The sequence below is a fragment of the Fusarium oxysporum genome, chromosome 12, assembly GCF_000149955.1.
Source record: "Fusarium oxysporum f. sp. lycopersici 4287 chromosome 12, whole genome shotgun sequence".
In the NCBI taxonomy this organism is placed as follows: Eukaryota; Fungi; Ascomycota; class Sordariomycetes; order Hypocreales; family Nectriaceae; genus Fusarium; species Fusarium oxysporum.
The window spans coordinates 2195329-2211298 of record NC_030997.1 but is presented as its reverse complement, the minus strand read 5'-3'; the positions used below and the strand labels follow the sequence as shown (position 1 = coordinate 2211298).

The 15970-nt window shown below is 45.4% G+C and overlaps 7 protein-coding genes across 7 annotated transcripts in view; 3 read left to right on the top strand and 4 right to left on the bottom strand.

Annotated features, from left to right (window-relative positions):
* FOXG_14796 (uncharacterized protein) overlaps positions 1-353 on the bottom strand; it is a gene marked incomplete at both ends in the record, with an annotated part of 1793 nt that extends 1440 nt beyond the window's left edge. Inside the window, one exon of the mRNA XM_018394858.1 lies at positions 90-353. Within this exon, the coding sequence (XP_018254474.1) occupies positions 90-353 (264 nt within the window). The remainder of the gene's footprint in view (positions 1-89) is intronic.
* A 4057-nt stretch (positions 354-4410) lies between these two features.
* Positions 4411-4671, top strand: FOXG_21669 (uncharacterized protein; the record flags this gene model as incomplete). The annotated part of the gene is made up of 2 exons (XM_018402016.1): positions 4411-4440; positions 4465-4671. 2 exons carry the CDS (start codon positions 4411-4413, stop codon positions 4669-4671), a joined length of 237 nt encoding a protein of 78 aa, XP_018254473.1.
* A 1005-nt stretch (positions 4672-5676) lies between these two features.
* FOXG_14795 (uncharacterized protein) lies at positions 5677-6649 on the bottom strand. Its single transcript, XM_018394857.1, has one exon. The coding sequence runs from the start codon at positions 6486-6488 to the stop codon at positions 5739-5741; it is 750 nt and encodes a 249-aa protein (XP_018254472.1). The 5' UTR covers positions 6489-6649; the 3' UTR covers positions 5677-5738.
* Positions 6650-7689: 1040 nt separating this feature from the next.
* Positions 7690-8695, top strand: FOXG_21668 (uncharacterized protein; the record flags this gene model as incomplete). Its single annotated transcript, XM_018402015.1, has 2 exons — positions 7690-7934; positions 8239-8695. 2 exons carry the CDS (start codon positions 7690-7692, stop codon positions 8693-8695), a joined length of 702 nt encoding a protein of 233 aa, XP_018254471.1.
* Positions 8696-8725: 30 nt separating this feature from the next.
* Positions 8726-9129, top strand: FOXG_21667 (uncharacterized protein; the record flags this gene model as incomplete). The annotated part of the gene is made up of 2 exons (XM_018402014.1): positions 8726-9013; positions 9067-9129. 2 exons carry the CDS (start codon positions 8726-8728, stop codon positions 9127-9129), a joined length of 351 nt encoding a protein of 116 aa, XP_018254470.1.
* Positions 9130-12732: 3603 nt separating this feature from the next.
* FOXG_21666 (uncharacterized protein) lies at positions 12733-13055 on the bottom strand (the record flags this gene model as incomplete). The annotated part of the gene is made up of 2 exons (XM_018402013.1): positions 12733-12907; positions 13030-13055. 2 exons carry the CDS (start codon positions 13053-13055, stop codon positions 12733-12735), a joined length of 201 nt encoding a protein of 66 aa, XP_018254469.1.
* Positions 13056-15099: 2044 nt separating this feature from the next.
* FOXG_14794 (uncharacterized protein) lies at positions 15100-15900 on the bottom strand (the record flags this gene model as incomplete). Its single annotated transcript, XM_018394856.1, has 1 exon — positions 15100-15900. One exon carries the CDS (start codon positions 15898-15900, stop codon positions 15100-15102), a length of 801 nt encoding a protein of 266 aa, XP_018254468.1.
* Positions 15901-15970: the final 70 nt, after the last annotated feature.

The following is a 15970-nucleotide window of genomic DNA, read 5'->3' as shown; positions in this document are numbered from 1 at the left end:
GGCACCACCACCGTCATGAGTCAAGGTCATCTTTGATGCCACATGCCGGAGCATTTGTCCTGAGTGTACGGTGTCTGAGGATAAATTACGATGTAACCGTATGTCTCGGCGTAGAATGCCCACCGGGTGCCCTGATAGTATGCCTGGGCACTACCGGTACACCAATGGATGCCAACTACTACCGCAGGCTTTGGTGCTAGGGTCTTAGGAACGTAAAGCCACATGCGAGTACCTGTCGGGTTGTCGCCGTAGTCGGTTACCTCAGTGAAGGTGGACCTGGGGACGACCTCGGCAGCCAGAGCTGTATAGCATAGAGTCAGCAACCAGAGACTGATAAAGGCGGTCAACTTCATTGTAACGGTGGAGAGAGTTTCACGAGATAGGATTTTACATGGTAGATGGAAGCAAGAGAAGCAGCGTATCACGATCAATATATATACAATCTAGCGCAACGAAAAAATAAAAAAGACTTCGGAACAACATGCCTCAATAGGTCGTTCGGACCAATTGCCTCCGCTTTTATGTTCGATGAAATTAGCAATATGAAATATACCGCAAAGTAAGCTCAACCTTATTGGATGATTGCGAAGTTGGATCTGCGATACATCGGCTTTAGGGTACGGATCCGGCACTTTGAATAACGCCACGTAAAAAATCTCAACGTTGGCATTCTCAACTTGTATATATCCGGAACTCTTGCTTGGGGAAATGAGTTCAGGATTTCCTCCCTTTTCAGACACTGTCTTACGGCGTAGCGAGTTTGGTGCGGGGTCACCTCGAATATGTGGAGTGGACAGAAAAGCCTCTCCGCCTCCGTGGAATGGAAGCGAGGGCGGATAGGAACCTTGCGGTTGTTTATGAAATAAGACTAATTTATCTGAAGTTGAAAAGGCACAATTCTGCGAGGATACGGTTTCATTTAGCTTTTCTTTTAGGCTTATATTTCTTCACCCATTGTTATGTCCACATAGGCTGGCCAAGAGCATCAAAACAACCCTGTTGCATAGACAGCCACAGAATGCAGCTCAAGTTGCCTCGATCCGCTCCTCGGTATTGTGTGAACTTGTTTCCAGCGACACATTATCGCCCTTCAAGAAGATGTCTGCTACCAGTAGGCTCGCAATGAGACATAGCGGAACGGACATGGTAAAGACTGCTCGAAATCCTTGCATACGTGCATGCAAGATGTCGCCAAGGAGGTTACCAACAATGAGGCTTTGAGAAGGAAAAGGTAAATCTAGAGCTTATACAGTCTCTCAAGCATAAACACCTTATCAAACTAATTGCTACCTGTCAGAAGGGGCCTATATGCTATTTTATATTTCCTTAGGCTAATAGTAAAGATCTTAGAGACTTTTAGAAAGCTAATAACCTAAAATTGCAGTCCTAGGATCTTATCCTATAGTTTTTTTGCTAGATACTTAGTATTATAAGTATAATTAATACTTTATATAGAAAAATTACCTAATATAGAGATATTATTATAACGTGCGTGATAAGCAAGTGCTCCAGACAAGCAAGTGCTCCACCAATCTAGACCTCAAGACTTAAAAAGAGAAATAAAGACACCACAATCTATATAATTAATTGAAATTAATCGCTATACTATTCCCTATTGACCTCAATTGCCTCTCGACAGGTCCTTGCAGTGTGCCCAGTCTTACCGCAAATACTACATTGCCGAGGCTTCAGTCCTTATGACCCTCCTTGACCACTTCTTGAGGCTTTGCCTACTACCTGCATATTAATATCTATCTGATTAATTGCTTGTAATGCCTCTGCTATAGTTAAAGGCCCTCCTTTCTGTAGCCTAGTCCTTTTCCCCCTTCGGCGTCGACTTAGTATCTCATTTGCTTATCGAAGGTTCTGGACTTCAGCCCTTAATAAGATAACCTCATGCATAACTGCCCTTGTTGCTTTAGTGCTAGACTTTAAAGCTTCAATGATTGACTCTGGGGAGCTGCTTTTATGCCTTCTGATTTGCCTTTCAAGGTATTCAGACTAAGACTAGGCCTTAATTGCTATTGTTAGAGTCTTTGAAGTCCAAGGAGAGGAAGGTTTAGCTGCCTCTGCAGGAGGCATTAGGGTCTGTAGTTGCACATCAAGCTTCGATATAACATTCTCTAGGTCAAAGGGAATAAGCCCGGCTCCTCTGAAACCTCCCTTAATATTGCTTTCTATAATAGCGGCCTGGCAGGCAGCGTAATAGGCAGGAAAGAAGTCCGTCTTAGAAATATAAGTTATAAAGCGTCTAGTTAGATGCTCTATTTCTCGACTATAAGCCTTCTTCAGCGGCCCAAAGCACCCTACATCAAGAGGCTGAAGTAGATAAGAGGCATAAGCAGGCATACAGAGTGTGATAATTTTGTTCTCCTTGCAATATTCCTCGAATTCGAGGGAGTGATGACTTTCGTGACCATCAAGGATCAAGAGATAATAGCGACTATTCGTTCGCTTTGCTGTAGATTAATCAAAGTGCTTTAGCCAGTCAAGACCTAGCTGGTTATTAGTCCATCCATTTTCGCTTAATGCAACAACCTAATCGCCAGGAAGGTCGCAATCTTAATACCAATTAGCAATGTAATATTGACCTGAACCAATAATAAACGGCGGGATCGATTAACCTTCTGTATTAATCCCCTCGATTATAGTAATCCATTCACGGTTTCCCGGCTGCACTTGCTTTAGTCTTCCTTGCCTGTGGGAGCCTGTTATAACTATTCCGGGCTTAATTAAGCCTATTATAAAGCCGGTCTTATCAAAGTTCCAAATATCATCTAATTAGATACCATATTTTGCAATTATGTTCTCTATAAGCCGAAACCAGCCATAAATAATAGTCGGATCTTCGCATTTAGCTCTTTGATAATCATATCTCCGAAATTAACGTGTCTTTAGCTCTGGTTATCGCTTAATAAAGTTGTAAGCCCAGCGCTTACCAACGTGTAGTGCATCGCAGTTAATAAGCAGGTAATTAGCCATATCTTCCACATAGGATAGTCGCAAGGGAAATCCTCGCGAATCTAGGTCTAAAATAAATTTAACTATCATCTGCTCTTCCTAATCAGATAGTCATCTTAAAGATTAGATAGTATTACGTCGCAATTAAATGCCTTGCTGACGGCGGCGTAAGGCAAAGCGGTCAACTTAATAGATAGCTGCGGCATTTCGAAGACTTAATTTTAGGTCATTTTGAAGAGCCTGAAGGGCAAGAATAATTCTAGCTTCATTTGAAGACTGCGGCATATTTGGTTGTTGAGAAATAGCTAATTGAATTATGATGTTGTAAGGTGAGGGATTTTTGGAGCACTTGCTTGTCTGGAGCACTTGCTTATCACGCACGTTAACCCCCGCGTCTACGTCACGTGGCCCCTATAATTTCCACTAATTACACCAGGATTACTTCTCCCTGTAATAATCCTCTTCTATTTAAATTACTTAGATTATAAGTGCTTATCTAGAAATTATGCAAAGACACAGAGGTCCTTAATGTTCTTCGTGACCTTGAGTTAGGCTTTTTTCCAAGGATAGGTCCTTTATCGTCTTTGTTAACTGTACCGCATACGTCGGCTGGGCCGTTTAGGCCCAGGTCTTCCCGTCGGTGACTGGGGCCAGGGCATTTGGATTGTTGTTCGGTTCGAGGATCGTGGATTTGAGGAAGCTTAAAAAGAGCGTGATGATCCTCTTGGCGTGTCCTTTTAAGTCGTGATTGCAAGTGGCGGTGATATTGTCTAGAGAGCTGGCAATGAGCTTGAGTACTGTTCATGTAGTATTAGGATATTTATCTTGTTTTTCAAGGGCCCGGGTCAGCGAGTCCGTCGAAGTATTCGCGTAGGTATGGATTGAAGTATCCAGTCCGGTGTGTATGTTTATAGCCCTCTGGGACCTTCCCGTCGTACGCAGATCCAGCCCTGCGATCGGTGCTGGTTGCATGTGCTAGGCCCTCTTTCGAGCAGGCTGACCTGGGGTCTAGGAGCCCAGAATTATCGGGTTCCCTCTGTCGGCGCTCTCCTGATAGGCAGAATTACACCACTTTGGCGCACATCCTTGCCGCCGCGTCTGGCTCTATGGCAATAATGGGCAGCTGGTCTGGTGTTTTTGCTAATTCTGGAGGTTGTTAAGTTTTTCGTGGCAGATTTAGAGTACAACCTAACAGTAAATGCCAAGAAAAATAAAATTAAGAGGAAGATGATTGATGGTAGTCTTCTTTGTGAAGCCGCCAACATTACCTGTGGACACTGCAAGTGTCAATCAATGACACCACTATCAGGTGTAAGGGTTAAATGATCGGAGAAGCACGCAGTTTGAGCTCCTCTCTGCGTACTGACGTCAACAAAGTTCGCGACAATCCAGAGCTATGCTACCAGGAACACATAACCCACAATACCTGGTCGTTCTACTTAAAACAATATGGCTTCAACGTTACTAGGAAAGCTTATGGTATAGACACAAGCTTTGAGGTAGAATTCGGCACTGGAGGACATCTCGTCCGAGTATGATGCCCTACCTGGTGCCAAAGCGCTGGTAGATCTTAAGGTGGCAGGGCGTATACGCATTCTGGGTACTCCCGCCGAAGAGGGTGGTGGCGGTAAGGTGAAGCTCATCGAAGCCCGTGCCTTCACTCCACGAGAGGATATAGCAGCCGCTTTTATGATCCACCCTATATCTTAAGAATCACTGGGTCTAAAAGGCTTCTCGGGACTGGCTAGGTGGAGATTGATAGCCAGCCAGAAGTTGCGAGTCGAGTTCGAGGGAGACTCGCCCACGAGGCTAGTAACCCATGGAATGGGATTAATGCGTTAGACGCAGCAGTGGCGGCTTATAACAATGTCGCCATGCTCTGATAGCAAATTAAGCCTGAGGAAAGAATCTACGGTGTTTTCGAAGACGGTGGAAGTGCGCCCAACGTCGTCCTAAACTACATGAGAATGCATTAGGACATTCGAAGCCCGACAATAAAGTAAGCAGACTAGTTACTTAAGCGCGTTAAGAAATGCTTTAAGGCCGGCGCAATGGCTTCTGGTTGCTCCATTAGATACACTAAGTAAGTGGAACTACTTATCTTGTTATTATACAACATGGCTGACTAACACCTTCCAGGGTCCCCGACTTATAAGGACCTGCAAGTAAATAACACTCTTGGCGAAACTTATGTGGAGGAAATGGCCGCACTAGGAGAAAGATTTATGCCTCCAAGGAACACGCTTGTTGGCGAGCAGTCAGTCAGTCGTTAGGGCATGGCCGGGAGGAACTGGGGCCTCGAGAAATCCAGCCTAAAGCCTTTGGCTCAACAGATATGGGAATTGTATCTTACGAAGTCCCCGGTCTTCACAGTGCTTTTGTCGTCCCAACACCTTCAAACGTCGCTCGTCACAATCCCAACTTCGCTGCAGCTGCAGCCACAGATGAGGCTCACTCTATTACAATTATGTGTGCCAAGGACTTGGAAATGTTGGCTTTTAGAGTGTTGACTGACGATAAGGGGGATATGGGCGCAAAAGCGGACTTTGACGAGGGCCTACAGCTGAGGATACACAACACCAACAGGGAGGATGGCTCCCCAAATTATATACTCGGATGCAGCGCCAATCGTGAACTAATAAGCAACTTAGGTAGCCGCTAACAATTAATATACTGATTTCGCTAAATAGATATTATCACCTAAATATCTCAAGGTGCCTGATCTCTTGACTCAATCATTTATTATTAAGGGGCTAGCTATACTGCTACTCTTTATCTTATTTCCTTATGGCGAGCAGAAAGCCATCATAGTTCTTCTCGCCGACAGTTTGAATCACCGTTGCGTCAACTCGATCGTCCTTCCCGATTGCTTCTATGAGTTGTCGGGTGCCCAAGACCCGATCATCCTTCTCAGCTTCCTTGGCAGAAGCAACCTTGCCGTTCCGAACAACGTTATCAACAATGATAGCTGTACCAGGCTTTGTCATGGAGACTGCCAGATTGAAGTATGCGAGATTATCCTGCTTATTGGCGTCGATGAAGACAAAGTCGAATGGAGGCCGTGCACCCGATTTCACTTGTAACACCAATTGTGGAAGAATATCGAGCCCAGTACCTTGAAGAATCTCAACTTGGTCCTTCAAGCCTGCCCCTGAAAGATTATTCGATGCCACGGCAGCATATTCCTTTTCTATCTCGATCGTTGTGACCTTGACTGTTGGTCCAGCCAGGGCCATCCACGCGGCGCTGTAACCGCCTAATGTACCGACTTCGAGAATATTGGTGGCATTGCAAAGCTCGATTTGCAGCTTGAGGAACTTGGCCTGTGCTGGGGAACAGGAAATATCAGGAAGACCGGCGGCAATGGAATCGCGATAGATTCTATCCAATGCTGGGATGTACGAGCTTTCGGCATTCTTCAATAGGTGGGAATTGACGTAATTGTCAACCTCGACATGTCTCGAATCTCTTTCGTAAGTAGATTCATAGACCTGTGGTCCAACCGGCGTGAATCTTGGGGCCGACATAATGTGTACTAATGTCCAGGGTTCGATTTGGAGAGAAGATCGTATTTCGGTGGGTTGAGATCAAGAGGTGGCGAGAAAGTAGGATTGCACAAGACACTAAGTATATACAGCAGCAATTGTCAAACGCGCCCTATGCAGGCTAGAGAAGCTCTGATTCGGTGTTGATCCTCTAACTTGTGTACTCAAATCAGTTTAATGCCTATCTTTTCCGATGCCGATTTTTCCGACCTTGGGCGGCTATAGTTTTATCCGCGAAGCTCCGTGGATTGAGTCACCCAAAGCCGAGATAGGGGGCTAACAGCAGTGATTGAGTCAATTGATTAATTCGGCAATGCATAAGACTAATCGTAGTAGGATATATGCACTTGTCATCTCAATATTCAAGCATGTCCTTCGAGAATAAGAAAAATATGAAACTGGCGGAGATTTGATGGAATGCTTAACGGCCTGAAATATCGCCAAAAAAAAGAATCTCCGATTAATGTTATCACTGCCCTGAAGATGACTCATCCAAGCATCGAGGTAAGTAGGTCGCAACAAAGTCAAATTAAATGGTAAAAAATACAAAGAAGATCGTATTTGGCGCTCTTTAGTCGCTTTAATCGCCTATACTTGCATTTGGCTCCATATGGCGTTTCGTTGATCGCCGATTGCGTGCCGGCCGCGTTCTCTTTGCCCATCGATCGTCACTTCAAGTTCTTATCAGTGAAATGCACTCGCAAGGGTTACCTCTAAAGCCCAGAGCAGGACCTTTTGAGTAGACTGCTCTCCACAGTACTATACTCTTTCCGGGATATATTACAAATCAATTCATCAGTAGGGCATTGATCGTCGGATCCAAGGACGTTAATTACATCCTGTCCAGCTCAGGGCGTAAAACAAGTACGAAAGTCGGCGCCTTGGCTCCAGTTCTGGGTTGGCTTTTGTCAGTCAATGGTAAGAAGTCAGGTGCACGACCAAGGCGCTGTCTCACCGCAAACTTGAGCCTGGCAGACTGAGAGTTGTCTTGTGGCGGAAGTAAAGTCGGCTCAAGTATCGGAGGACAGATAGGCTGTTTTTATTTTCATTCTTTTCGATTGTAAATGTCCAGATTTACTCATTCATTCCATGAACACGGTTTATTTGGTCCTAAATCAACAAATTTGGTACTTTGAGCACTCGTAACCTTAAAGTGTCGACTCCAATGATGTCAACCACCAGAATGGCTCTACCTGAAGAAACCAAGCGCCGAGGTAGTTGGGTTCCCACGCGGAGAAAACCAGAATGTCCTCTCGAAATCTCAATCGATAAACACTTTGAAGCCAAAATCTACACCTCGGGCTCAATAGTGGCAGGAACCGTATCAATCATGCCACAGACGAACCTAACCTTTGATACCTTTGAGATAACCTTTACCGGCGCTGCGTCAACCCTTGTCGAAATGTTTCATCAGGGAACAATGCCTAAGTCAGGTCACCAATTTCTCCTACTCAGAATGCCAATTGCCGACACCACTCTTCCAGCCTCAGGTAAACTCCAACCTGGATAGACTTACGAGGTATCTTTCGCTTTCGTTATCCCATACCAACTCACCAGCGCGGCATATAAGCACCGAAATGCTGTGATCCGCGAGCGACACTTGCGATTCCACCAACCATTGGAACGTAGGAGCACGACGACATGGGCCGTTCACACGGTTTGGCATCTAATATGCGGGTTGAGGCGCGAGCATTGCTCAAAGCATATAAGAGAGGCAAATCACCCACTTTAGAGAGGTGTCATCCTGCCAGAGTAATGCCGTTTCTCCCGGAACAGCCACCCCTGCACATTGTCCCCGGAAGTGCTCGGTTCATGCTATCCAAGAAAAGTCAATTCGGAAGGATATACTCTCATCCAAACTCGGCTATATCAGGGCATCTGCGAGACAACCAAAGCCTGTTGTCATTTCAGCAAATAAGCTGCAGCCATCAAACTGCCAACTGAGCGTCGATCTTGAATTCTGGCCCACTTCCAAAAAGGCAGCACCTCCCGAGATATGCGGAAAGTCAGCTGCTATCAAGGCATCGACGTACTATTCCACAGGTCACATTAGCTTCCTACCGGATCAACACAACAATCCCAGCGTGACGCCTAACCCAATCTTGAGTTTTGTCCTTGATGAAAACGCGACAGTAAATCAAGCACTAATGTTGGTCTGGGAACCAGTATCAGTCTCTTCTTCAGTGTAGAGTTCCTACAGAGGCTCAGAAATGCCGAAAATGGATCAGGAACCCCCTCTTACAAGCTCAAGGCGGGGTTTTAAGAGCAATGATATCATCAAGACGGAATCGCCAAGGCACACCGCCACATTACCGATATCAATCACGTTACCGAGCCCCGACAACAAGATTCTGTTGCCTACGTTCTACTCCTGTCTCATCAGCCGAACCTCAATACTAGAAGTTGTGCTGGCTGCGAGATCGCATGGGTCGAGCTTCACATTGAGACTTCCCTTGCAAGTTGCCGTTGACGGCAACGAGACGGACACGAATAGCATCCCGGCATATGTGGGTAACACCGAGCAATTGCCGTGCATATGAAAACTGACTGTCAATTCTAGGAACAATTTCAAGCCGGACAAGGTTGCTACGATATGCTGCCGTCTTACGAGATTGCTACGTAATGGTGATGCAGTTTAACTAGCTCTCCAGTTGAAATATCCGATGGGTTCAAAAAGGTTTTAAGACGCTATTGGTTATACAACATCATAACGAGCAAAGTTCGCATGATATGGTTTCATATTTGGAGGAGAATAATTATACTCTTAAGGATCATATACCCCATTATTAATGGATATACTTAGCTATTCTCTAGTTTAAGCCACCTTCACTACTACTTAGACGCTTTGATTTCTCCCAGCTCTTCATCATGTCGATCTCTAACAGCTTTAAACTAATTGTAAATTCTGTGAAGTAACACAGTCATCCAGTTATCAATCGCGTAGTGAACGTTTGGCCTCGAGTCTCGCACGAGTATTCATCCTGCTTATTACATGACCATTTGCCCAACTCGACACTCGAACGCCCCCGCAACAATTTTCGACCTCACATTAAGTTAAGCCTCGTATCATCGAACTCCAGCATCCATAATTAACCTCTGATTATTTAATTACAGGACTAGTTCATGCATAATATGTTATCTATATTTTTCGTCCAGCAGGCTGTAGGCCCCGAAAGCCCCCCTACTAAGGCACAGGACCTACTAGGCTAGAGAAATCGGATCTATGCTAATTACAGAGAGCCGTTGGCTATAAGGGAGTTAGTCATTCGCGACGCGAAAGGAGTCTTCCCTCAGATCCTGATTCCTGCGGATGCATCAGTAGACCACACTCTATCCAGCATATCATCGGCACAAATAGCGCATCCTGTCGAGCCTGTTACCTGTCAGCGGGATGATCAAGCGCGGCCGAAAGGTCGAGGCCGCTTGTAGAGCCTGGTGTCGGGAGGGCTAAGATCAGCCTGTGCATGCGGCAGCTCGAGACTGCCTCAAGGTGGTCCCGACCAGATTCAGGGCGTGGTAACGCCATGTCTCGACACGGCAGATGATCTTACATCCTGATAGGGTGCTTCTTACAGGTCACCCTTGTTGGGTGACGAACACCAAAACCAGGGTGTACGATAAGATCGAATAATTTACCATATAAATAATAGCTCTCAATAAAGCCAAACTTACCATTATAGTCCCAACATCAAACTTCATACTTATATCTTTTTTAATGTCTTCTCTATCGTCATTAGGGCATATACTAGAGTTTATCGGTTACCCCATATCATGCTAGCGTCCTTTCATTTCCCACCAAAATTAGTTCGTCGGTTACCAAACGACGCAAGGGATGCCGTTAGGGTCCATAGCTGCACATCAAGCTTTAAGACGACATATTCTAGGTCAAGAGGAACAATCCCGGCTCCTCTAAAGCCTTCCTTGATACTTCTTTCTGTTATAGTTGCTTAAAAGGCAGCATAAAAGGCTAGAAAGAACTTGGTCTTAGAAACGTAGGTTATAGAGCATTAGATCAGATGCTTAATTTCTCGCCATCGCTTATATAAATATACTAATGTTCTCCTCAGAAAAGAGAATATGACAGTAGAAATGACTAAGAATTCAGTATTGTGCTAAGTATCCAAAGTCATATGAGTTTCAAGATCAGAGTTTTTAAATATTAAGAATACCGATGGAGAGCTAGAATATAAATCTATAAAGTATAGATTATATCTGACTTATTCTGCAAGATTTATTATTGATAATGTGATTCCAAATTGCCGCAATTGTCTTGGTACAGGCTTTTGGAATACACTGGAAGCTATTTGCTTTATCCATATATTCGCACCAAGCCCGGGCACATAGCCATGATACAACTTGAGGTTACTGCATCGAGTTAGCATCTTTGAATCCCACGAGAGTCTTAGATATACTCACTCCGAAGACTCCAGTAGTGGCTTCCGCCCATACGAACACCCTAATTTGTAACAGCCTCGCATAGAGTTTAGATATATCCATTATAGAACAGTTGACGATGCTTATCATCGATGATATCTAGGAGGGACTTATGTTCCTCTCCTTCCACAGGCAACCCATTCTCGTAGGCAATGATAGGAAGATCGCGATGCTTCGCATATTCTTCCCAGCAGTGCACAAGTAGGTTCCGGAAGCCCCATGGTACTAAAGCTGATAAGCATCTTGCCTGGTATCACAGATTACTTGCTAGACTTATTAATGCGAGGGTGTCCGTTTTCACAACGAAGTCCAACTAATTCCTCTATTCATTTCGAAGGTTTTGACAACACCATCCACTGGACTCATGCCATCGTTTGGAAAAGGGGCTTTGTCAACTATCTCTAAAGATTGTCTCGACAGATTAGAGGTAGTGCTGGTATGGTATTGGTCTGGTGGAACCCACTCCAGGCATTTTACGGAACGCTAGCCTATTGTGGCAAAGCCACCACGCAATGCTGCGGATCAAGGACAAACCGTCCTAAAGTGGTATGCTGTGCGTAGTGGCGGATTACTAGTTAAAAACCCCCTAGAATGTAGGTTAGGAACAAATTCAGCACTTGCTTTTGCCTGGTATATATAATACCCGGCTAGTTGGTTTTCTTCCCGATTTCGAGATGCTTAGCCGAGTACGCTATTGAGAAGAGTACAACGACGCTTCGTAGCACAGGAGATAGCGGTAAGACTGAAATAATCCATGTATCAAATCTAATGGTAGACCAAGTTGTAATCTCATATGTACAGCAAGGTTGGCGACTTGTTTACGTAATGATAGCTTCAACTTTACAGATATTACTTATATGAAGTGGCCGGTTTTGGATTGACCTATGATAAGCGCCCGGAATCTACATTCCAAATCACTCAGCTATAACGCCTCGGGGGTAAACCTGTGATTATACATCATGTCTTGCCAATGCGATAATTAATCATCGGCAGGCCTTGATGTATGGGCCACTTCACTAACTCATATTCTTGATTCTGGCTGTTCATTCTATCAATTAACGAGATACAATATACCTTATCTGCTGGGGTTTCTTCGAAGGACTGCCCATACCAACCCTAACGCTGCCATGAGTCCTCCATAATCCTTGCTATTCATTGGGGGCCACCGGTTATGTGTATGTTGACTATAAAATCCGATGATCTTGATCTTAAAATGGAGGATGATTAACCTAGAGCTAGGGGAGGCACCATACTAAACAACCTCGCAGACCCTTCGGAAGCCGCAGTTTATGCTTTATCCATCACAACAGTTGTTCGAAAGAAAAGTCAAGCCCAGCTGGTGAAAGAGAAGGGAATCAAAGTTGTCGTTCTTCCAGGAGGACTTGACGACATTACGGCCCATATTGAGCTGGCACGTCAGCATGACATTGTTCTTAACGATGCCACGGGGTTTCATGGGCCCTCTGCCCGAGCCTTCATAATATCTAGAAATAAACAAAAGCCCGTAAACTCTTAGAAAGGCTAGAAAGGATTACTTATAAACCCGAATAGAGCTCTCATTACTTATATCTAATATGTAACAGCAAGGCTGGTTAATATATCCATCACGGCAGCATTCCAGAATCAATCACGTATATTTATCATCGTATTTAGTGTTGTCGGCACCCGAAACTCAGCTTCTTTAACAATCCCTGTCGAGACTTTCCAGAGTCTGTCTCAGAGATCCTTCCCAGCCTCGGACGTCCTACCATCTTCATCGCTGTCCCAATTGTCGAACTTGAGATCAACAACATCACAAGTTGAGATCTGACCCACCAAGAGGAGTGCTCACCTTGATGTCGATTCCGATTTTGCTATCGATGAAAGACTCAGGCCAACGGCGATCATGGGTCCACTCCACGAGATCGGCCAGGTTCTTACTTGTGCCGTCCGGATGATGTATGCTGAAGCATAACTTGCGAGAGATACTGTAAGAAGTCAGTCTTCTCCATTAGCTCATCCTAATCCACACTGACATGCTATTTCACAGACCGACGCTGGGCTTTTCCAGCCGAGGCAGAGCTCAGTTGCCAGACCTATGCAAGCTTACATCTTACGGTGTGACGAGCTCTGCATATCGCCAGGGTAAGAACATACTACTGGGGTGGAGATTGCGATCTTTATAAGCAAAGTTATGGAGAATAAGGCCTGATAAAAAGGGTAGGTTTCCGGAACGTATATGCTCACTTGTTTCCTAACCCTGAGATTGTAAGGGTATTGTTGTTTTATCGTTACTCTAGAGGAATCGGAATGCTCTCTAAGAAATCGCCAATCCACGTCCGAAAACCCGTATCTGCCCACTTCTCAATTGCCCTCAGAGCCTAGCCCTAACCCCGCAGCGCTTCACGATGGGGCGGGATGGGCGAGGCAATCTCTCTTGGGCTCCTGACGGTCGGTCGGTTGTTTCCCCTTCCCGTCCAACCACATTCCCATACATCTCTACCCCGTGTCTAACCCTCCAGAAAACGCACTTACGGCTATTTAGAGGGTAGGGGACAAAAATGGCAAGTAGGGTTGGTGATATAAAGCTTATGTAAATGCAGCGTCATACGCAAAAGCTAGTCCTTCGGGCTTTTTTCCCTCGTCGTAAACAGCTATTTTTAGCAGCTCCCTGGCTCAGAATATTTTTAAAACCAAGCAGGGACCTTGTGTAGCGCAACCCGTTTCGAGCCGTTGAATTCATCCCCGCTCCTTCCTAAGAGCCTCAACTTTGTCTCAACGACATTTACTAACCCGGAACAACGCCAAAAAGAGTGACAAGCGATGTCTTAAAACATAAATTTACTCAAGCATGTTAATAGGAAACTAAACGTACTACTTGTTATAGACCAATAGCAATTCATACTCTTCAACACCTTATTGAGCTCTCTGATAAACCTGTTTTGAAGCAGAGAGTTTGCGACTTGTTTAAGGTTTTGTGGCTTATACTTGTCATTGAATGCATGCCAGCCAATATGAATGAATAGTCTCACATTTGTTTTAGTCAGGCGATGCGACAATAGTATGATGGCTGAATGTGTCTTGGGTTACCGGCGTGTGTGGGTCGCGTGAAACTTCCTACTCTAGGCCATCACCTGCCAGCAACATCCAACTTATAGGGCAGTACACCCACGATTGAGTTACCTGGATCTAGGCCCAAACCTTAAAATGCTGGCCAGCAGCTCAAGCTCGTAGTTGAAAGGTAATAAAATTGAACCTACAGATCTCAAGACCATTATTACAGATCCTGTTCATAGCTTAATCCGCAGCAGAACGACAATAACGAAGTAACGAGTCAACACCTGAGGTGATTTGATTAGGCTTTTCGGAAATGTTCCTAAAGACGCAGGTGTCTCTGTCGTATTGCCACAGGGAAGCTAACCTCAGTATACGATTAAAGGTGCATCATATGCAGGTTAGTGACTACAGTGTTTAGTCGAAGGAGAGGAATGGCTCGAGGGTGACGACTAGATGCATGGTGTGCTTAATAGTCTATGTTGATGTGATAATGAATAAGTGGCTGCCCGTGCGCAGGATGTGTAAAAAGATGATAGATAAGTTTTGCACAGGAATAATAAAATTTCTGCCGGAGCGTAAGCCGGCGCCGCGGAAATTGAAAAGGAAACAGATAACGATAAATAAATTGTTAGCCAGTCTGCCAGTTCATGGGCATCTATGCTATTGTTCACTGTTCAGACTCGAGATTGATTTACTAGTCACGGGCATGCCGCTCTAAGGCAATCGCTTGTTAAACCGTTAAACAACGGGTTTAGTGACTCATCAGCTTAATTAGGAGACCAATGATGCATCTCCTGTTTATAGCTTTTGCTAAGAGCCTCGGTACTATAGAAAGGATACCAGACAGTTCTACTAAACGCCGCCGTGGAGCTGGTACTCCGGGTGAGGGCTAACATGACAGGTGTCATATCAGAGCAGAAATGCCTAAAGTTAAAACTACGTCACAAGGCAGATAGATCGTAACCTAATTATTTCATGTGTTATGAGATAGTCATCTCGATAGTGAATTGCAGCTGATAGGATAATATTTCGTCCATAGTTCGGAACCGTTTTTTTATTCTTCCAGAGTCCATTATCGCGGAGGCCAATTTAAGAACTATCTCTACGCCTAATAACTTTCCAATTAATAACGATCCATAATGAGCTGCGTCTTGAGTGAGTCCTTGCAGAGAAACCAACCCTTGTCCTGCAGGTAGGAGATAAAGCTGTCGTGCTTCGCCGAGGCTGTCATGCGGCTCTCAGTCTTGAAAGATGCCTCGACGAGGTAGTCAATTTCAGTGCTCGCGCGACGGCCAATAGGCCAAACCTCGATGTAGAGCCGCATCCCGTCCCACTTGCCAACGGAGCGCTTGGCGCGGACCGGCCCAAATATACGCGACTCTTCCAACTTGCTAGTGCCCCATTTGTTGCCCTGCCAGTCATCGAACTTATCGGGTGCTTCGTCAACTAACATTGCACGCGAGTTTGACTCCCCCGGTAGATCCATCTCGCTGTTCGTAGGGTCCGCCACCTTCTTCTTGCGGCTGATAGAGAGCGTTTGCTTCTGATAGCCCCATTCGACTTGCGCCTCGTACCTCACATCGCTGGCGTCGAAACCATCGTTATTAGCCGTGTTGAGCGCGGCGTCGATGTCGCCGCCCACGATGGTATACCGCTTCTTATACGTCAGCTCCAAACCATCGTCGTTCTCAGTCTTGCGGATGCGTGGGCTCCAGCCGGCGGTATAGATGTCCTTGCTGTCCGTGTCGAGAAACTGAATACTCTGCTTAGTGATGCTTGGAGGCATACCGAAGGTCGATAGGACGGTGCTCTTGAGCTCATTTTCTGGGCCAAGGACTGCGGTAGGTTTGAGCAGAAGCTTGACCTCGTACTCAGGCGTCATATTTGGCGCTGCTTGCGTTGAGGGTTCGGCATTGGCAGTCATGGCAAACTGGGGGCGCGGGGAGGGCTGTATGGTATCTGCGTTGACGGGCAAGATTTGAATTAAGCGATAA